We start from the raw sequence: 21,970 nt of genomic DNA on the forward strand, positions 1-21,970 counted from the left end.
GACACTGGCTTGTGCGCCCAGAAAGGCAAGTGCTCCCAGAGAGCTATGTCCTCACCAGCCTCTGTCCAGATTGTACTCCGAAAGCCCGCTGCGCCGGCAGATGCCTGGTGGGCACGTCCTGTGGACAGGCACGCAGCGCTGGCGGCATTCATGGTTTGAGCCTGGGGTAGGGACGAGATGGCCGACCCACAGCTCAGCCCCCGAGAGCTGGCTTTCTCCTTTCTTGAGGGTCCATCTGAGGCAGGTCTGGGAAGGTCTGAGGATTAGAGAGCTCCTACTGCCCCTTGGGGGAAAGGTGACAGCCCTGGGCATCTGGCACCTTTGCTGGGAAGGAGGCCTGAGAGGAGGGGTGGGAACCTGTCGGAGATGCCAGCCCCTGCCCCTGCCTTCTAGAGGCTTTCCCTACCCCTCCTTCACCCCCAGGCTCCTGAGCCCTCCTTGCTCTCTGAAACTCTGCTCCCAAGAAGGCAGCTGATCCCCAGGCCCCGAGCACTCCCAGAGCTTCCCCATGTGGCAAAGGGTGACTCAGGGAATGGCGTCCCCCAACATCCATTTCAATTAACACAGAGCAGTGGAGACAGATCCCACTGGAGTGAGTTCACTCATCAAGGCGTAAATGCAAGGGCTACGCTGGGGCTGGGGAAAGGGGCATTTTAAGCCTCATCTTCCATTCTAAAAAGAAAGTTTTCACCCCAAGTTAAAATCGGACTTTAGGTGAAGGACTTAGCTTTATGGAGCACCCTGGGGCTTCCTAATCAAATCAGAGAAGCCCACCTAGGAAAAGGCTACCAGGAACCTGATCTCCTCTCTTAAACCTAACCTCCCTTCCCACTGGGGGAAAAAACCCAAGTGTTTGGAGTAAAAGGCTCAGATCCCAGCACTTTGGGAGGCTGAGGCAGGCAGATCACCTGAGGTCAGGAGTTTGAGACCAACCTGGCCAATATGGCGAAACCCCATCTCTAAAAATACAAAAATTAGCCAGGCGTGGTGGCAGGTGTGTGTAATCCCAGCTACTTGGGAGGCTGAGGCAAAAGAATCACTTGAACCTAGGAGGCTGATGTTGCAGTGAGCTGAGATTGTGCCACTGCACTCCAGCCTGGGTGACCGAGCAAGATGCTGTCTAAAAAAAGAAGAAAGAAGGAAAGAAGGAAAGAAAAAGAAAGAAAGGAAGGAAGGAAGGAGGGAGAGAAGAAAGGGAGGGAGGAAGGAAGGAGGGAAGGAAGGAGCAAAGGGGAAAAGCGGACGTGTAGGAAAGCCCAATCATGACTCCTGGGAGCCTTTGTAACTCCTGTGAGAGGCTGGAGGACACCCGACCCGGCAATGTGACTCATTTCCCTCCGCACGACTCTGAAACTTGGGACTTGGTCTGAAGAAAATTGTACCACGAAGCCTCTCCATCCTCCGTCTGCTCCCCACCCTTAGCCTGGTGCTATTTTCTCTGCCTGAGCACCCATCCCTTCTTGCCCAGCCAGCGCCTGTCCCTCCTACAGGAAGCCTCCTTCAGCAGTCCAGTTCTCTGCTACAAACCGCAGGAACCAGCTCTGGCTGATTAAGGTAGAAGTGGACCTCATCACGGAAGGGGCACACATTCTGGGAGGAAGGGGCCCAGGCTGGAAGGCTGGACATCCTCCTCAGGACTGGTCTGGCAAGGCGGAAAAGTGCTGCCACCACTATGGAGCACAGACACCCACGTGTGCCCCAGCCCCACCCACATGACCTGCCAGAGCAGCTGCCACCTGAGGTTCCTGTGAATCAGGCTGCCCACGCTCCTGCACCTGCTCTCTGAGTGGCATCTGCCTGGCAGGGTTGAGATTCCCCGCCCTCACTGTAGCCACAAGGGAGTCTGGCACAATGAGTGCCTGGCATTTTCATTATCTCTGGTGGGGGATTCCTCAAATACAGGGAAGAAGATAAAGATCCCAGATGACAAATGGCATCCTCCCACGAGTGAGACCATCTAACTGCACTCCTTCCTTCCTTCCTCCCTCCCTCCCTCCCTTCCTCTCTTCTTCCTTTCTTCTATCTTTCTTTTCTCTCTCTCTCTCTTTCTTTCATCTTTTTTTTTTTTTTTTTTTTCAAAATAAAAATAGAGACAGGGGTTTGCCATGTTGCCCAGGCTGGTCTTGAACTCCTGAGCTCAAATGATCTGCCCACCTCAGCCTCCCAAAGTGCTGGGATTACAGGTGTGAGCCACCACGCCCGGCCTCACTGCACTCCCTCTGCTGCCTGCCTTCCCTGGCTCTCACAACCTCTGAGTCTCATAAAAGGCATCCAGCCCTGCATCAGTCATTCAACGCATATTTGAGGGCCCAGGCCAGGTGCCAGGGTTGCATTTCCTCGAGATGCTCCTTAGAAGAGTGTTCCGTACCCATCACTTAAAACTCTGTTTCCTTCTGGGCAAAGGGTCTGCATCCTTAGACTGCAGCAAAACAGAGGCGTTACACAAGTTCCTAGATACCCTTAAAAAGGAAGGCCTGGTGGACTGAGGACCAGCATAATAGCTGCCAGGCTCCTTCAGCACCAGGGACATTCCAACCGTCCCTCACACTGTAGTTCATTAGAAAATAGCTTTCTAGAATAGACAGTGCTGTGAGCATCTTTCTGCTGACCATAGACAATATGGCAGTAATTTGGAAATGAAACTGATGTATATAAAGCTTGCAGCAGGAAGCGGCAAAGTTGACTTGACTGCCTTGCCTTGCAAGGAGCCCTGGGCTGTGACCAGGGTGATGAGGGTGGGTCTCCTGGGCATGCAGCCAGAGACCAAGAGCTTAGTTCTCTGTTTCGCCACTGTCCTACTGAATGGCCACATAACCCTGCGCACGTCACCTGGGTCTGTTTCCACATCTGTGGAACAAAGCTGGTGTTCGGTTCTCCCCACACGGTGGGGTGGGCGGCGGTGTGCGTGGTTAGGGGACCACCGTGGGGAAATAAAAGGCTACCAGTGGACGTTCTCTCAGTGTTGCTGAATGGTTAGAGTTGATAGTGTGTTTGGCTGGATGGAAACAAAAGTAAACAAACCAACCCTCCACTTTTACTAAAGAAAATGAGGGTTCCCCCCAAATAAGTAAACTCAGTCTCTGGGGTGGGTAGGAGCGCTTTCTTCTGGTATTTCTCACTGCTACCTTAAGAAGGAGACCGCCTGTAATCCCAGCACTTTGGGAGGCCGAGGCGGGTGGATCACAAGGTCAAGAGATCGAGACCATCCTGGTCAACATGGTGAAACCCCGTCTCTACTAAAAATACAAAAAATTAGCTGGGCATGGTGGCGTGTGCCTGTAATTCCAGCTGCTCAGGAGGCTGAGGCAGGAGAATTGCCTGAACCCAGGAGGCGGAGGTTGCGGTGAGCCGAGATCGCGCCATTGCACTCCAGCCTGGGCAACAAGAGCGAAACTCCGTCTCAAAAAAAAAAAAAAAAAAAAAAAAAGAAGGAGACCGGGCCTGACCCATCGCGCTCACGGGAAATAAGCGCTGGGAGGAAGTGTTGGGAATCGAACCTCACGCAAAGCTAAGTCCAGGCTCTGGCAGGCACCGCCTCTGCCCCGCCCCGCAGCCTGCGCTGCAGCCCCGCGAAGGATCCGCCAATGAAGCGCCTAGGAACTGCATGACCTCATCAGAAGGCTCCCTCATTGGCTGCTGCCGCCGCGCCGGCTCGGCTCCTTTCGTTCGACTCCGGAAAGCCGCGCCGGCCCCAGCCCCCCGGGGCCGAAGGCAGGTTCTTCACCAGGTCTGCGGGCCTCGAAGGCTTCTCTCCGACAGCAGACCCCTCAGAAGGCGAGGCTGCTTTCTGAGAAAGAATCGACTGTTCCTTTCAACCAGCCGAGGGCCTGGTTCTCCGTGCTGACCCTTTGACGGGCGCGTTCCCGGGATTTTGCTGGGACCTTCATCTTCCCCTGCCTGCGTCCCTGACACATCTCGCTTCCCGCCCGCTTCCGTCGTGTATTGTGTGGAGTGTTCTCCGGCTTCGAGGTAGATGGACTTTTCAAGCCCCACCTTACTGTGAAATGCCAGTGATCCTCTTTCCCACAGCTAACCTGGGAATTGGTCCACTGACACCCCCAGAGAGAGGGGAAACGCCTTTCACAAGGTCACGTGGCAGGTCAGTTACAAAGATGAAAATCAAATCCAAGTCTCCTACCTTCAAGATTTTTGTCAGACGCCTTATTATTATTCGTTTTTATTTTTAGTATTTATTTTTATTTTTTGAGACTGAGACTCACTCTGTCACCCGGGGTGGAGTGCAGTGGACGGATCTTGGCTCACTGCAACCTCTGCCTCCGCCTCCCAAGCAGCTAGGATTACAAATGTCCACCACCACCCCCAGCTAATCTTTGAATTTTTAGTAGAGATGGGGGTTTCACCATGTTGGCCAGGCTGGTCTCGAACTGCTGACCTTAGGCGATCCACCCGCCTCGACCTCCCAAAGTGGGGACTACAGGTGTGAGCCACCTTGCCTGGCAATTGTTATTATTTTTAATTTGCTGCCTGAGAGCTCAGAAGAGGAACCTCGGTGGGATGGGATCATCCATATACCAATCCCATTCCAGCCACTCTCGCTTTGACAGGACAGAATCCCTGACCGGAGCCCAGGACCTTCTCAACTAGTGTTCTCCTCTTACAAATAAGGAAACTGAAGGGTACCTGATCATGAACAAGCTAGTTGATGGGCAGCACTTGACCCCTCCACCTCTGTTTGGACTCCCAAATGTGGGGAGGAATGGAATGCCCTACCAGTCCCCAGGGAACAGTTCAGGCCATCAGCATGGCTTTAGTACCTTGAACATTTGATTTGGGAGAAAGAAAACAATCAAAAGTGTCTGTATGCCTTGCCAGCTGTCCAGCAGGTCACATAGACCTTCACCCGCAACCCTTCCGACCACCAAGTGCTTTGCTGTAGGAAAGGAGACTAGACTGTCAGGCTTTTCTCATCCGATGGTGATCTGGGACTGGGTGTGTCTGAACACTGTGACCCCATTTGGAGTGCAGGAGTTTTGAAAACCCAGGACCGCTTTGTTAGATGGTGAGAGTTGGTGAGCAGACTGGACCTGAAATCTTTTTTCAAGGCTTGGCTTGGGGGTAACATTCTCCAGGAAGATTTCCTGGACTACCCGCCACAGTGAATTCCTGCTGCTTCTCTGAGTCCACCTGCAGAGTTGTTGTTCACTTCCTTCCCAGACTGAACTGTCAGCTCCTTGAGGGATGGGACCTTATCGTACACAATGTTGTACCACTAAGGCCTAACACTGTGTCCGGCACATAGTAGCTACTCAATAAATGTTTGTTGACTTCCACTGTGGAAACCTTGCAGATTATTGGCCTTATGCAGGAGAGGGTCACTCACAATTCCTAACTGAAGCAGATTCTGTGTCTATAAGGTTCCTTCACACAAAATGAGAATTAGCTTCTTCTTTTTTTTTTTTTTTTTTTTTGGAGACAGAGCCTTGCTCTGTCTCTCAGGCGGGAGTGCAGTGGTGCGGTCTCGGCTCACTGCAACTTCCACCTCCTGGGGTCAAGCGATTCTCTTGCTTCAGCCTACCAAGTAGCCCATTAGCTGGGACTATAGGCACCCACCTCCATGCCCCGCTAAGTTTTTGTATTTTTAGTAGAGACGGGTTTCACTATGTTAGCCAGAATGGTCTCAATCTCCTGACCTCGTGATCCGCCCACCTCGGCCTCCCAAAGTGCTGGGATTACAGGCATGAGCCACCACGCCTGTCCTTTTTAAAAAATACTACCATGTCCAAAGTGCAAACTTCAAATCTGTTTGCTGATACGACTCCCCAGGAACAACCAGGTCCCTTGTGCCTACCTAGTATGTGATTTCTCTTTAAAACTCCTGATGTCAACTGGGTATGGTGGTTTATACCTGAAATCCCAGCACTTTGGAAGGCTGAGGCAGCCAGATCACTCAAGGTCGGGAGTTCAAGACCAGTCTGGCCAACATGGGGAAATCCTCTTTTCTACTAAAAATACAAAAATTAACCAGGCATATTGGCATATGCCAGTAATCTTAGCTACTTGGAAAGCTGAGGCAGGAGGATCACTTGAACCCAGGAGGCAGAGGTTGCAGTGAGCCGAGACTGTGCCTACATTTTAGCCTGGGCAACATAGCAACACTTCATCTCAAATAAACCAAAAATAACCCAACAAACTCCTGAAGTGTGAATCAACTACCTCATTTAAATCAAACCACTCCACTGGGCGGCTGGTTGGCCTTCACCTGGCTGTCCCTCTCCGATGGCAACAGATGGTGAATTAGAAGCACCAGCATTGGTGCCTATGGCGGAGTCGCTCAGCAAGTTTCCCACTGCTTTGTCCCTACAACAGGAATCATGGTTCCAGGCAGCTAGAAGTGGCCCTTGGGAAGAAAGTCAGGGGAACCTCAGGGAACTCCAAGGGGGAGGGACACAGAGCCCTCTTCAATCCATCCTCAGAGACCCTGCTCAAGACAATGGCACGGATGCAGCTTTTATTTATTTATTTATTTATTTATTTATTTATTTATTTAGATGGCGTCTCGCTCTTGTTGCCCAGGCTGGAGTGCAATGGCATGATCTCGGCTCACCACAACCTCCGCCTCCCGGGTTCAAGCCATCCTCCTGCCTCAGCCTCCCGAGTAGCTGGGATTACAGGCATGCACCACCTCTCCTGGCTGATTTTGTATTTTCAGTAGAGACGGTGTTTCTCTCTGTTGGTCAGGCTGGTCTCAAACTCCCGACCTCAGGTGATCTGTCCACCTCCACCTCCCAAAGTGCTGGGATTACAGGCGTGAACCACCGTGCCCAGCCTGATGCAGCTTTTATAAATAATAACCTTGTCCATGAAAGCAAACCTGGGTATTGGAGGTCTGATAAACCTGGGGAATGGCTAATTCAAGTGTGGCACAGTCATGACATGGAACATGACACTCCAGAGAAAAGAAGACACGACGGCATTATTAGAAAGCTCAAAACCAAACAATATCCTGTATAGCAGTGGTCCCCAACCCCTGGACCACAGACCGGTACCGGCTAATTAGGAACCAGGCCACACAGCAGGAGGTGCGAGGCGGGTGAGCAAGCAAAACTTCATCTGTATTTACAACGCTCCCCGTGCCAGCTCCGCCTCCCGTCAGGTCAGCTGCAGCATTCCCTTCTCACAGGAGCGCAGACCCTATCATGAACTGTGCCAGTGAGGAATCCAGGTTGCTCGCTCCCCATGAGAATCTAATGCCTGTCTCCCACCACCCCCAGATGCGGCCATCTACTTGCAGGAAAACAAGCTTGGGTCTCCCACTGCTTTGATATTATGGTGAACTGTAGAATTCTTTCATTATATTACAGTGCAATAATAATGAAGTGCACAATGAATGTGATGTGCTTGAATCATCTCAAAACCATCCCCCCACCTTGCCCTCGCCATGGAAAAACTGTCTTCTGCGAAACTGGACCCTGGCGCTGAAAAGGCTGGAGACCGCTGGTGTACAGGGTTACATGTCGTACCCACATTGTGAGAAGTGGCAGAAGGCAAGTCTAGTGATAAAACTAGCTAAAAAACAAAGCAAGGGTATAACAACCCCAAAATCAACATGTAGTTCGCTCTGGGATAGCCAATAGCTTCACTGGTGTTCATCTTATTATTCTTATTATTTCATTATGTAAATAATGAGTCTGGGTATTTTTGTGTATGGGTATTTTTGTTTGTATCAAATATTACATAATTAAAAGCCAGCTGAAGGCAGCTATCATGACTCACGCCCGGGGCCTGCAAGCTGCGGCGTGGTTTCCAGGTTCCCGGCGACCGCCCACAGCACCAGCTGCTGATGGCTCACACCTCCCGGGGCTCCAAGGCCTGTCCCTGGCTCTGGCAGCAAGAGGACAGGGCTGTTGCCTCAGCAAGGTGAGGTCAAAGGTTAGAGGTGGTCACTCTTTCTGCTGGCACACTGAGGCTCCTGTGGACCCCTGTTTCTGGGTTTCTGTCTCCTGCTTAAACCTGCCCATCAGCTTCAGTTAGTGGATCCCCACTTCCCCATGGGCTGTCCACTGGGATGCCCACCTGCCCACCCCAGCCCTCCACCTTCCTTCAACCCATTCATTCATTCGACCAGTATTGACTGAGTACTCACTGTGCAGTGCCAGGAGTGCCGTCGTGAACAAAACCACACACAAATCCCTGCCCTCCTCAGGCTTTTGTTCTAGTGAGGGGAGGCGGATAAGACACACTCAATTAATAACCATAGATCAGGTGGGGCAAGAAGTAAACTATAGCAGTAAGGGGATAAGGGAATGAAGGAGAGCGAATGTGGACAGGGTGGTTGCGGAAGTCTCGGTGAGGATGTGACCTCCCTCCCTCCCTTCAGAAGGCAGGTGGGGTGGGACCACATAGGTTTCTGGAGAAGAGTCTTCCAGGCCAGGCCAGGGAGGAGAGAGGGCAAAGTTCTGGCCCCTCCTCCCACCAGTGTCTCCTTCCCCTGAGTTCCCTCCTCCCTACCCTGGCCACAATCCCTGTTTCCTTCCCCCTCCCCTCCCCTCCCCTCCCCTCCCCTCCCCTCCCCTCCCCTCCCCTCCCCTCCCCTCCTCCTTTTTCTTCTCCTCCTCTCTGTCTCTCTCTTTCCCCTCCCACCCCCTGCTGCTCACCTCTTCCCTTATTCTGATTGAGCAGCAAATCTAGACTTTTGAAGTTGAGAACTGGGAGGTTTGCCGATGGCACAAGCCCCTATTCGCACTGGCCTTGGAAGGAGTGTACTGCCTGTCTCCACTGCTCCCGGCACCCCAGCTGTTCTTAAGGAACTGGCCAGAAGTCAGACTCTCTTCCCAGCTGTCCTCCACTTCTTTCCTGCCAGGCACCCCAGGCCCCATGGCCGGGTTGGGCCTAGAGGCTGTGATTTTTCACATCCTTGTCTAACCTGTACTACCTGAATGCTAGAGGAAAAGATACTGGCTTAATTACTGTTATGAGCATGAATGCCTTCTCACTCCTGAGTTTACCTGAGTGCTGTGTGCAGATAAACACACCTGGAGAACCATCCAGGGACTTTGTCTTCATAGGATCACTTGTGCCTCTCTAGGATTGCCGTGACAGCCATGGGTGAGGGCAGAATATGGCAGGAAGAGGCAGGAAGGAGCCAGAGGCCCCAGGGCCCAGCTCTCAAGCTCCCATGGCAAAGGCCCAGAGGGTTCCTTCTCTCCTGCTTCAGGTGGACCATGTTTGTCAGCTTCTGCTCCCAAGCCCCATACCCAGCAAGCTCTGCGCCCAAGCACATGGTCTGAAGAATATTCTGGCGTTGGGCCCCTGCAGGGTGGGAAGGTGGAAACCTGGAGTGTAGTAACATGGATTCATCACTGGGGTGTCATATCCTAAGGAAAAGCACTCCAGGCTGGCTCTAGGCCTTGGGGACTCCAGCCTTGTTCCTTTAAGTTCTCACACTGTGCCAGGCCCTATGTGGGGTGCAAGAGGCAGAGAGACACAGACTGACAGCTGACACGGCACTCCGTTGGCACACTGGCACTGTTCTAAGTGCCCTACCTGTAATCTCCTCAGCCAGCTCTAGGCGGGAGGTATCACAGCCGAGGAACCGAGGCCTGGGGAGGTTATATGCCACGGCCCAGGCAGCACCCGCCCTCATGAAGACATCTCATCAGCTGGGGAGGCAGATGGAAGGCCCTAGTCATTCACCTTCTAGGGTGGTGACTGAGGCAGGGTATGAGGTCGTCATGAGTAAGACCCTGCCCCTTCCCAGAGGGACACAGCAAGTGCCGTCACACAGGGTCGTCAGATGTTGAGCAAGACTTCTCCGTGACCTTGGCCGGCATCTGAAAGGAGGCCCAGGAATCTGTCTCCTGAACCAGACAGAGAATATTCCCAGCAAATCTGGACAAACTGGAGTTGGGAGAACAGGAGGGTGTCGAGAGAGAGGAAACGTCGGCTCTGGAGAGTTCTTCTTCCTTTCCCGTTCGTCTTGGAAGAAGCTAAGGGCCAGCGTGCTAAAGGGTCCCCTGTTGAAACTCGAACATTCGAATTCCCCTTTCCCTGGGCTGGCCACAGGGCCTAGCTCAACTTCCATCACCTCGGCAGTCCCTGAGGTGCCAGAAAGTGATACTGGTCACGTCAGAAAACATCTCCTCATCTTCTCTCCTCACCTCTCTTAAATGTCTGTGTTTCAGCCTCCACAATGGTAAACTGAGGTCCACAATGTGTGTGCTTCATAAACTGCAGGCTGTGGTGGGGATGAGAACCTGCGTGTGATTGCTTTTGGAAAGTTGGAGTAAGGGGCACCCAGAAGGGATGACGCTGACGCTCAGTGGCTCCTCTGACTGCGAGCGGTCGACGGACCCTTCCACACTGACGGCTTTGCTCTCAAACGCAGGACCCAGAATCCGATACTGCTGCTGCCACAGCCATTTCCCTGGCAGTGTTCTGAACACTGCAGCCACAGTGATCGTCCTAAAGTGTAGGCCCGATCACGCCACTTTTCTGTGAAAAGCCCTGCGTGGCTGCTCCACGCCACCAGCGTAAAAGCCAAAGTCTTATAATGGCCCAGCAGGCACTACACAGACCTCCCACACTCTGCCTGGCGCGGTGGCTCACATCGGTAATCCCAGTACTTTGGGAGGCCGAGTTGGGCGGATCACGAGGTCAGGAGTTTGAGACCAGCCTGGCAAATGTGGTGAAACCCCATCTGTAGTAAAAATACAAAAATTAGCTGGGAATGGTGGTGTGCACCTGTAGTCCCAGCTACTCGGGAGGCTGAGGTAGGAGAATCGCTGGAACCCGGAAGGCCAAGGTTGCAGTGAGCCGAGATCGCACCACTGCACTCCAGCCTGGGTGACAGAGCAAGACTCTGTCCGAAGAAAAAAAAAAAGGAACTCCCACACCTGCCTCTAGGAGCTCATCACCTGCCTCAGCCCCTCTCCCTCACTCCACCCCAGCCCCTCTGGCCTCTACCGTTTCTCCATCTCACCCAATGTGCTCTAACCCCGGCACCTTCCCACTTGTGCTCTCTGCCTGGGGTATACCTCCCCCAGAGATATCCTCTTGGCTCCTTCTTCAAGTCCAGTGCCACCTCTGTTAAGCCATCCCTCACCGCCCCATTTTAAATGGCAACACTTGCTCAGGCTGGAGTGCAATGGTGCATTCACTGCTCACTGCAGCCTCCACCTTCTGAACTCAAGCAATCCTCCTGCCTCAGCCTCCCAAGTAGCTGGGATTACAGGCATGAGCCACCTGCCTGTCCCAATCCTTTATGTTCCTCACTGGATCCTTCTCCGTTTCTTCAAATAGCCATTTTTACCTTCTAGTTTACGACTTTATATTGCTTATTTTTTCCCCCAAATGGAATGTAAGTTCCCTTGAGGCAGTAATTTTGTCTTTTTAGTTCACAATCGATCTTCGGCACTGGAAACAGCACCCAGAACACAGTAGGTGATCACTAGACAGGTGATTCACTGAAAGAACACAGCTGGACACCTGGCCACTCAGTCTAGGTGGCCAAGATAGGAGGCCCCACTGGTGACTGTGCCTTCCCCTCAGGGTGCGCGGGAGCTGGTGTCTGAGCCGAGGCAGCCCCTGCCCGTCTCTGCTTAGCCATCTAGGGCACCCCGGCAGGTGCTGTGCCTTGCCTGAGATGGAGGCGCCTCCGTCCACCTCTGGCTGGGTAGGGGCTAGGGCTGCTGGGCAGAGGGGCGCCTGCTAAGGGTCACAGGCCAGCTGGGCCCCAGGGAACCGCTGGCCACCTGAGATGGCAGCACAAGCTCGGCCCGCCCCACCGCACCCCTCACACCAGGCCCACTGGTTCCCCCGGGCGGTGACCTTCCCCAGGGTCACTGCCCTTGCTTGGCCTACTCCTGGGGGTCACACCAGATCCCAGGCTGTCGCTAGCTCCCTCCTGATCCTCTCCCCTACCTTCATCCTGCCCAGACCCTTACCCCACTAGACCCCTCACCTGCCCTTGGTCAGATCTCTCTCCCACTCCGCTCCCCACCCCCACCCCCACTTCCCCTCGGTCTCCACCCCACCCCAGACACCCCCAGACCCTCCCCCTGGTCTCCCTGCCCATCCTGCCCTTCGTCCCGCGGGCCTCGGTCTCCGGCCTCTGCCCCGGCCCCCGCCCCCGCCCCCGGCCCCGCCCCCGCCCGGCCCCGGCCTCGGCCCGGCCCCGGCCCCTGCTAGTGCTGCGGCTCCGGCCCTGGCCGGCAGGGGCCGCTCCTCGCGGCGCCCGGGGCCCCGCCGCGCCCGCCGCCGCCGCCCGCCTCCCCGCCCCTTCCCCAGCCGGCGCTCCCGTTACGCCGCGGAGCCGGGAGCCGAAGCCCGAGCCCGCGGCGGCGGCGGGAGGCTGCGAGGGGGCGCCGCGGCGGCGGCGGCGGGGCCTGCGGGGCCTGCGGGGCGGGCGGCCGGGCCCGGCCAGGCCGCGATGGCGACCAAGAAGGCGGGCTCGCGGCTGGAGACGGAGATCGAGCGCTGCCGCTCCGAGTGCCAGTGGGAGCGGATCCCCGAGCTCGTCAAGCAGCTGTCGGCCAAGCTCATCGCCAACGGTACGCGCCGGGCGCGCCGGCCTGGGCTGCGGGGGGCGCCGCGGCCTCCGCGGGAACGGGCCCCCGAGGCGCGGCTGGCCGCGGGGCGCTAGCAGGGGCGCGGCCGGGCCGCGAGGGAGCCGCGGCCCAGGGGATGTGCGCGGGGCCGGGGCCTGGGGGAGCCCGGGTGTCCCGAGTCACGCGGTGTGGGGGCCAGGGGCTGTGCCGGCATCCGGGGTTCAAAGGTGCAGGGCGGGCTTCTGCGGAGTCTGGGGTGTCGGGGAGGGGGTCTCGGCGAGTCCGCTGCTCCACTGGGACCCCAGGAGGTTAGGGGCCGGCCTGGGGCTTCTAAGAAGTTAGAGGTGATGAGGGTCAGGGGGGTCCCTCAGGACATGGGTGAAGTCAGTGTGTGTAGGGTTTGCTCAGGGAATCAGAATGTATTTATGGGGGTCTGGAGTATGGGGTGTTGAATGAACACAGTATGGGAAATCTGGTTTGTAAACATAAGATGTTTAAGGGGCTCTGGGTGGAAGCGCAGACTCGGGGTGTGCGGGGTGGTGGTGGAAGGCAGGCTGGGATGTGGGTCCCGGCGTTCAGAGAAGTAGTATCAAGGCTGCCGACCCGGAGAGGTCAGGGTTGGGAACAGAGGAGAAATCCAGCCAGGGGAACCTGGAGGGAGAAGATTGTGGAGCGAGGTGGGAATGTGGGTGAAGAAGGTTGAGAGATGGAGTTGGCTGGGTGAGGGGTTGGTGCCTGGGCCAGAAGGGGGTCTGAGGCGGCCTCTGAGTAGGAGCCTCCTGCCTGGAGTTGGTCCATGACCTCTTTCACTGAATTGGTTCTTGTACCCAATCAAATCAAAATTGCATCCAGAATCCCATTCCAGTGCACAGCTCCACGTGGCCTTATTTGTTTTGGAAGTGAGTATCTTTAATATTTGCTTGTCCTTTAGTACCCGCCCAAAGCACAGGCACCAGTGCACAGTGGCCAGAGGGCAGAGGGTTTGTCTCATTTCACCCTGGGCTTCCTTCCCCAGGCCTGGTGAGCACATGTTGGCTGAACGAATGAATGAAAGAGTGAATGAATGGATGGCGGCACGGCTCTAAGGAAGGCCATCTGCACTATTTTCAACCTTCTCACTTCAGACTGCTCAGAAAGGAGAGGGATGTCACGTGTCCTCCTGGAGGGTGGTTTATGTTTGTGTCCTATGGTATTAGTGCCTGGAAATTAGAACTTGGTTTTGTGCACTCTCAATGATGGACGTGTGCTGTGGGCAGTTATCTTCTGGGTGAACGCAGGTGCCATGGTGGTGTCAAGGGCGTGGAGATAGCACAGACCCTATATGGGCTCCACTTGGTGGAAAATGTGGACTCCTCTCAGTTATGTCAGCCTTTGAGGAGATGGCGTGCAGTCCTGGGCCCCAGAGGCAGCTTCCCCTTGCCCTCTGAGTAGGGCTCACCTGCTTCTCCGCTCACCTGCAGCATTTTCTCTTTTCCTCTTGGAGTTGCACAGTCTCGGGACTACTTTGTGGCTTCCCAGCTGTGTAGGCAGAATGATGCCTCTGTACAGGTTGATGTTAGGATTAAATGGGTTTCCTTGTGAGCCTCCTGGTCTTTTTTCTTCTGAATCCACGTGTTTCCTGCTGTCTGCTTATTCATTCACCTAATATTTGCATGCCCACTTGTGCCAGTCACAGAACAGTGGTGAACAGCACTGACCAAGCCCCTGCCCTCATGCCCTCACCCTGGTCTCAGAAGGAGGTAGATGATAAGCAAATATGGAAATAAATAAACAGCACAGCTTCAGATAGGGAGAAGTGATTGAAACAAAACAGATGAGTTAATTTGATTGAGAATGACACACAGATGACAGGGGACTCAAGCTATGGTGGTCCCTGGAATGAGAGAGTAGATGGGTTTTTGGTGGCCTGGGCCTTTCCTCCTCACCTTCATGGCCCCTAAAAGGCTCGGCTGTCTTCCCAGGGGCTGCTCCCGATGGCCTAGGATGCGGTCATGAGTGGGCCTTGGGAGTGGGGTTTGCAGGGGCACTGCGGTTCATGGGTCTGTGTGCAAATTCAGTTTGGGGAAACTCATGGGAAATAGATTTTTGTGCCAGAGACTCAAATGGTGAGTGGTAGCCATGGATGGCAAAAAGTTACCCAGACTTGAAAAGATCAGAGAGAGCGAGTGTAGGAAAATAAAACGATGAAGCCAAGAAAATGATGAAACCAAACCAGAATGATTGTGGCTCTCCTTTGGTGTTCAGGGGGTTGTCTGCAAGAGGGGCCTTTCCTTCCTTTGACTGGAGGCCTTCCCGCTGTCGGGCTGGCAGAGAGACTTCTTCCTGGCTTTCGGGGCACCAGCTCCCGCATAGATTCTCAGGTGCATGAGCACAAGTTCTGGGCAGATTTTGCAAAATCCTGAAGTTAAAGCATCTGCTGCTTAGAATAAGGAAAGCAACTGAATGCCATGTTTGTCATACTAAGACAGTTACCTTGAAAACAACCACAGGAAAAAAAAAAAAAAAAAAAAAAAAGGAAAGAAAAAAGAGTACAATGTTTGGAACCAGCGAGCCAGGGGCCTGATTCTTGTGACCTTGGCCACTTCTTGACTTGGTGACATTGGTCAAATCACTTAACCACTCTGAGCCTCATTTTTCTCACTTTAGAATGGGATTTAAATGACTTTACCTTGCAGGGGTTGTTATGAGGATTAAGATAGCTACTGTCTCTCAGAGCCAGCCACTCCTTCCCCTTCCTTCCCTCCCTTCATTCCTTCCTTCCTTCCTCCCTTCATTCCTTCCTTCCTTCCTTCCTTCTTTCCTTCCTTCCTCCCTCCCTCCCTCCCTCCCTTCCACAAAGAGCAAGTCTCTGCTCTATGCTAGCCACTGTTTCAGGCCCTGGAAATACACCAGTGAACAAAACAGACAAAAATGGCAAAAATCTCAGTCCTTTTGAAACTCACATCCCAGTAGGGAAGGGGCCGGGAGACAGATAATCAATATAATCATTAGGTGAAGTTTACAGGGTGTCAGATGGTGGTCAGTGCTATCAGAAGAGGAAAAAGGGGAAGGGTATAGGTGCTTTGGGGATGCGCTGGGAATGCGGGATGCAGGAACTACTAGTTGAAATAAGGTGGCCGTGGAAGGTCTCCCCAAGAAGGCAGCATCCGAGATGACACCTAAGGAGGCGAGAAGTGTGTCCTAGGAAGGGGACTTCAAGGGCAGACAGTGGCGGGGCCTTGCAGGCCGTGGGTAAGGCTGTGGCTTTCCTCTGAGATGGGGCTGCGGGAGAGTTCTGAGCAGAGGAACCCTCCTTTCCAAAGCTCCCCCTTGCAGTGGGCTTCCCCACCTAGCAGCATTAGCTCCGTACGGGAAGGAAGCATGGCAGCCCCTCCCATTCAGGGCTCTACATAGTGGACGCTTTCAGAGTGTGCTGCCCCAGCCCAGCTCCTCTGAGATAAATTGCTTTAGACATTTTGCCAAGAGGTGGATAAGGAAGAAAAGGACAAATGCCAAGTTGAAAACCGAACCTAGAAATCCATCTTCTGCCTCTACCCTGCTGTAGTCACCATTTTCACTGTACCATCTCAGAAAACCCCCATGTGATGGTAGCTAGCTGTGCGCCAGGCCCGGGTGAGCCCCAGGAGAGAATGGTCACCTAAGTTAAGGGTTGGGGGGAGACAGTCCCCCTGAAGCCTAGGCCTCGTGATCACCATCTGACACCCTGAAGCGTGGCCCGGGGACGAGCGGTGTGGGCGTCACCCGGGAACCTGTGAGAAATGCAGATTCTTGGGCTTGCTTCAGACGTGTGGGGTTAGAATCCACATCTCAGCAAGGTGTCCAGGGGCTTGGGGGACATGGGGAAGCCTGAGGTGCCCTGGCCTGGAGCTGAGGCAGCAGCGGGGGCGCTCAGGGGTGAAGACGGAGAACCGCACACCGGCTCCATTTGGCTCACAGGCTGGTCCTCGTCCCTGGGAGGACAGGCCCATGCAGTGACCTGGCACCTGGGCTGCAATTCGGACTCTACCTGTAGTGGCTGGGTGACCTCTGGCCCGTTTCTTAGCCTCTCGGAGCCTGCCTTTCCTCCCTGCTCGGCCAGGGCTCAGAATGCCCACTCTCCCGGGGCACCTGTGAGGATTCAGTGGGCTGATACCTGTCAGCCAGGGCACATGGTCATGGCGGGGTTGTTTCCCTTCTGCTGACCCCGTGTGACCCTGGGCAAGGAAGGCCAAGTCGCAGCTATCAGCCTGGCAGGGAAGAAAAGAGAGTGGGGGACCTAGAAATGACACTCTTGAGCTAGTGCCCTGTCAAGATCCCGCATATCTCAGTGACACAAGCAGGCACTTGGGAGGTCTGCGCCTGCCCTGACGGACAGCCGCTCCCCTTTCTGGGGCGGGGGGTGGCTTCCCTCCTTCCCCAGCCTGCTAATCTTCTTAGGCAAGCTCAGTGACGGAGCTCCCTTAGAAAGATTAGGCCCCAAATGGTAGCTTCTCCCTGAGGAGATCATTGCCTGTTGGATCCTATAAGATTTTGAGACATTTTAATTACCTCTTGGTGATGGGTAGGTAGGGAACTGGTGCTGGAAACAAAGAGTATTTCTGGGGCAAAGTTTGGTAGGCAAATGTATTCAGCCCATGAAGAGGGTGTGGAGATCCGTGCTGTTTCAAGTGCGGCGTCTACAGCAATGTGGCTTCCCCTCGGTGGGGGTGCAGGCTGCCCGGCTCCTGCACGCCCCCCTGGGCTCATGCACACTTCCCATGACGGAGAGGAGTCGGGTGGACTGTGGTCCTCCTTGGCTGGCCGGAGGGTCTTCTCGGGAAACAGGACTGAGGTTTAACGAGAGTCTCTGCTGTGGGGTGAGGTGGCCCTGTTGCTTAGAGGTGGCTTCTTTGGACATGCCTGGGGCACCACAGACTTCTGGGAACCCAGCTGCTCCCCTCTGCAGGGAAGGACACCAGTGAGACCTCCCACGACCCTCCATTTTGGCCTTTCCGGGCCGGTCTTCCTGCTTTCAAACACTCTGCCCTGTTGTCCCCAGAAGACCACACCTTTGTGACAGAACCTGTGTCCTGCATTTTGCATTTAAAAGACTCATTTATTTGACAGTGACCGATTGATGACACTGAGCTAGGCATTGGGGCTCGTGGCTGTGGTAGTCAGGGCAGAAGAACCTTGATTTCTTGTGGCTGCACACAGTGGGACTGGGATTGCGCAGCTCACTGCCGGCCTCCTCCATCTGCTTGGTCTGGGCATGTCCTCCCGTCACCTGCTGCACTGCCTTTGTTCCCCCACCTCCCTCGGCTACTGTGGCCTCCTGGACCCTCTCACACACCTTGCTTATTGTCTGTGCACTTTTGCTCACACTATTTGACCCTGGAATCTTCTCTGCAGATCAAAAGCCTACCCATCTGTCAAGGTCTGGTTCAAGTTCCTCCCAGCTATCCTTTCATCACAGAAAAGGCTCTTTGCCCCACAGAAGACAACTATACAACGTTAGAACCAGAGAAGACCTTAGAGATTATGCTGCGTCGCAGTTTTCAAACTGCGCTGTCCAGGAACCCCTGTGGGAACATGCTTTAGGGCTCTGGAGGTTGGGTGAGCAGACCTCACTCACTGGAGCAGTTATACTTTTCCTTAAGGCTTCCTTTGAAGGAAAGGCTAATACACTTAAAACAAAGGACTTTGAGACCCATTGATGTAGTCCAGCCTCTTATAGATGACAAAACAGTTCCAGAGAAGGAGATGTCTCCTTAAAGCCACCAACAAGCAAGTGGCGGAAGCAAGCAGAGCAGGTAAGAGCTCTGGCTTGGAGTTGGGTTGCTTGGTTTCAAAGTGTGGCTCACCTGCTTCCCAAGAGGGATTACCTTCAACTGGCAAAGCCCCCTTTGTAGAGTGGTGACACACATCCCAAACCCTTTTATGGAAGCCCTTGGGGCCAGATGTATTTCAGAATGCAGATTTTTTTAGAACATGTTATGTATACTGGACATTAGGTGACATTCCCAATGGGGTCTGGGGCAGCATTTTGTAATAAAACGGGTCAGTATTTCTGCCTCAAAGCATATGAGCAGTCACTGCAAAAGGGAGAAATAGACTATAAATAGCTTCACATGGGTTCAGTTGAGGTTTTTGCCATCCCATAAATGATTAACAGCAAAAAACAACTTTTGGTCTTTAGAGAGTCCTGGATTTCAGAAACTGTAGGTAAGATATTATGAACCTGTGACGATAGTGCCAAACTTACAGGGAGCTTGTAAGGATCAAATGAAGAGAAAACCAAAATACCCAGAAGTGCTTCCTAGTGCCTGCACAGAGTAAGCCTTCACTAGTTCCCAGCTGTTGTCTGTTGCTGGTGGTGGGGGGTGTTATCTACTCTCAGCTCCCAGCTCAGGGCTGTTTCCCTCCCCTACTCCACCTGTTTTGGCATGTGCCTTGTCTTCTTACCAAATGGTCAGCTTCTAGAGGGCCAAGGGCCATAGTTCTACCTTTCTGGCCCCATGACATGGAGTTGGGCTCATAGCACATGCTGTGTTGAATTGGGTTGGCTTTCATGGGCCGAGGCCTCTGAGCAGTTGGAACAGGCCTAAGTAAGGAAGTCAGGCTGAGGATTTTCCAAAATGGAAGTGGGGGCCAAGTTACATGAATATCACGTGATGACTCTGTCCCTGAGAAATGGCATCCTGCAAGGACAGGTGTTTGTCCTTGGGGTTGGTGGGGTCTTGTGAATCATGGCCAGCCAGAGGCTCCCGGGTTGTTAATCTGGCATTCTCCACCCGCTTCCCCCAGCCCCGACTCATTTTCCTCCTTGATTGGGCGCAGTTTTGTTCAGCTGTCAGCAGTAGCGCCATGTGCTTCACTGTAGGAGTCCTGGCCGCAGTAGATACACTCCCTTGCCTGCGATTGGTTGGAGTGTGACCATGTGACTTAGTTCTGACCAATGAGACATCAGGGAGCATTTGCTCAGTGGCGGGGCGTCTGCGAGAGATTTCCTTGTGCCCTGCTTAAAAGGGAAGACGTGGTCCCTCTTTTTCCCCTGGAAATCGTTCATAACTTTGAGGCCTGGAGCTGTGACCATCTTATGGCCGTGAGGGCACCTGGTCTAGGAGTAAGGCAGACCCAAGGAGGGTGGCAGTACAGAGAGACAAGAAGAATCTCGTCTGACTATATCACCAGGTTGCGGATGGCATTGGGCCTGGAGTAGCCCTTCTCTGGACTTCCTGTTATGTGAGAGAATAAATTCCTTCTTGCCGAAGCCACATTGAGTCAGTCATTTGGTTATTACTGGCTGCTGAAGGCATTCTAACTGGTACAACACCTCTCACTTACCCAGAGCACGTCTGCACCCAAGCTGCCCGGCCAGCTGTGCCCTGGGCATGCGGGAGTGGCCTTTGCTCCTTATTCACATTGGCCACACGTGGGTGGCTTCCTGACCCTCTGAGTGACCTCATGCTTGGTAAGTGGTGGAGGGTTGCAGGCCTTAGACATGCGTGAAAGCTAGTGTCTCCTGCCTGAGAAGCCCAGGACGAGGGACGAGATTTTCTGAGACCTCAGAAGCGTTCCCAGCAACCACCAAGACAAGGATGAGCGGATGTCTGACCTAGAGATGGGTCAGATGGGTGTCGTATAAAATATGAAAGACGGCTACAGCCACAGGAAAGCTAGTGGAGTGGCTGCAGCCCTTCCACCCATGGGGTTTGTCCATCCCTGCTTATCAAGTGTGGCTAGTGGTGGCAGCGCCAGAACCATGCAGAGCAGATCTGGTCTGGTCCTTTTAGAGGCCACCGGGCCTGGAGTCAGAATCTTCTTGCGTCTGCCCTCCAAGTGACCTTGTACACGTCGCTTGATCATCTGAAACTAGTTGTACTGACTTCATGGGTGTTAAAACAGTGCTAGTAGGGAAGAAGAATAAATTGCATTTCTTGGGTCTCTCTTTCTCTCTCTCTCTCTCTTTCTCTCTCTCTCTTCATTTTTTTTTTTTTGTAGAGACAGGGGTTTCCCTATGTTACCCAGTCTGGTCTCAAACTCCTGGGCTCAAGCGATTTTCTCCTCTCGGCCTCCCAAAGGGCTGGGATTACAGGCGTGAGCCACTGCACCCAGCCTCTTGGGTCTCTCTTGTGTGCCAGATTCTGGGCATGAACTTTTACATAGATCTCAGTTAATCATCACAAGTGAATGAGGCCAGGGGTAATTCTCATTCAGGGATTGCGTAGACTGCGGCTAGAGCTGTTAATTGAGCTGGATTCTAGCCCACTTCCAACTAGTTTCACTGTTCTTCTATTACACTAATGTTTCTCTAAACTGGTTGGATCAAAAAATTACTTAGCTTATTAGAATTAAAATTGCAAAGCCCTACTTCCAGAGAGACTGCTGCAGTGGGTCTGGGGTGGAGCTGGGTTCTGCATTCTTAAGCTCCCAGTGCTGCAGGTATGTGACATGCTTTGAGTAATACTAAACCAAGTGTAGTTTATAGATTACCAGACATCTCGGCTGAGGGTGGTGATTCCCTTGGCCCAAGGTACAAGCTGGAAATTGACATTTTAAACCGCCTCAGGTAATTTGATTAGGCAAGCGTGGGAGCCTTTGCTCTGAACCACAGTGGTTAGCATTTAATGAGCACCTACTATGTGTGGGCACAACACCAGGTATCAGAGGGGCATCAGAAGAAACAGAGTGAGCAGGTCACCAGGTAGGGAAAGCTTACAGTTCAGGATTGTCACTTAGCCTCTGGGCACCAGCATCCCCTGGGGGCTAGTTAGCAACTCTGGCATGCTGGGCCCAAGCTTCTGCTTCTGGAGGTCTTTGTGGTTTGGGGACTCAGGAAGCAGGATCCTTAACAGTGCCCCAGGTGATTATGGTTCACCGAGTTCTAGGACCAGACTTCAGACATGGTTGTCCAAGTGGGAGACAGAATGTGACCCTGCCGCCTGAGGACAGCAATGACAGCATTGCTTACAAGGCATGGAGGGTACAGCTGGGACACTGGAGAGCTCAGACTCAATGGCAGTGGGTAAGCAGGGTCTGGCAGGGCACTAGGAGGAGGACCTTGGGCAGGGTAGTGGCCTGAGGGTGACCAGGTTTTAGCATTCAAAAGTCCTGAGTCCCAGAAACTCCCTCAGTCCGGGGCAAGTGGAACAGCAGTTCACCCTTCCAGAGAGATAGAGGTAATTTAGCAAAGGGGAAAGGAACCCTGGGCAGGAGAAAGCGGTGGGCTTTGCCCTGTTAGACCTGGGTTCAGATCCTGGTTCTGACACTTTCTGTTTGTCTGGCCTTGAGTGAGTGAGTGAATGACTCAACTTTTCTGAGCCTCACTCTTTTTGTTTTGTTTTTGAGACAGGGTCTCACTCTGTTGCTGGAGTGCAGTGGTGTGATCATGGCTCAGTGAAGCCTCAACCTCCTGGTCTCAAGCGATCCTCCCACCCTGGCCTCCCAAGTAGCTGGGACTATAGGCATGCATCACCATGCCCAGTTAATTTTGGTATATATAT

The 21,970-nt window shown here is 53.6% G+C and overlaps 1 protein-coding gene across 6 annotated transcripts in view; it reads left to right on the forward strand.

Annotated features, from left to right (window-relative positions):
• Positions 1 to 12,223: 12,223 nt before the first annotated feature.
• TTC7B (tetratricopeptide repeat domain 7B) overlaps positions 12,224 to 21,970 on the forward strand; it is a 269,079-nt gene continuing 259,332 nt past the window's right edge. For 4 of the 6 annotated variants that reach the window (XM_039469191.2, XM_039469195.2, XM_039469190.2 and 1 more), the window contains exon 1: positions 12,224 to 12,509. In XM_039469191.2, coding sequence (XP_039325125.1) covers positions 12,389 to 12,509 — 121 coding nt within the window. In that variant the 5' untranslated portion in view covers positions 12,224 to 12,388. The remainder of the gene's footprint in view (positions 12,510 to 21,970) is intronic. The other 2 variants (XM_039469193.2, XM_039469194.2) reach the window with 1 other exon arrangement.

This window comes from Saimiri boliviensis, chromosome 2, assembly GCF_048565385.1.
Source record: "Saimiri boliviensis isolate mSaiBol1 chromosome 2, mSaiBol1.pri, whole genome shotgun sequence".
NCBI lineage: Eukaryota > Metazoa > Chordata > Mammalia > Primates > Cebidae > Saimiri > Saimiri boliviensis.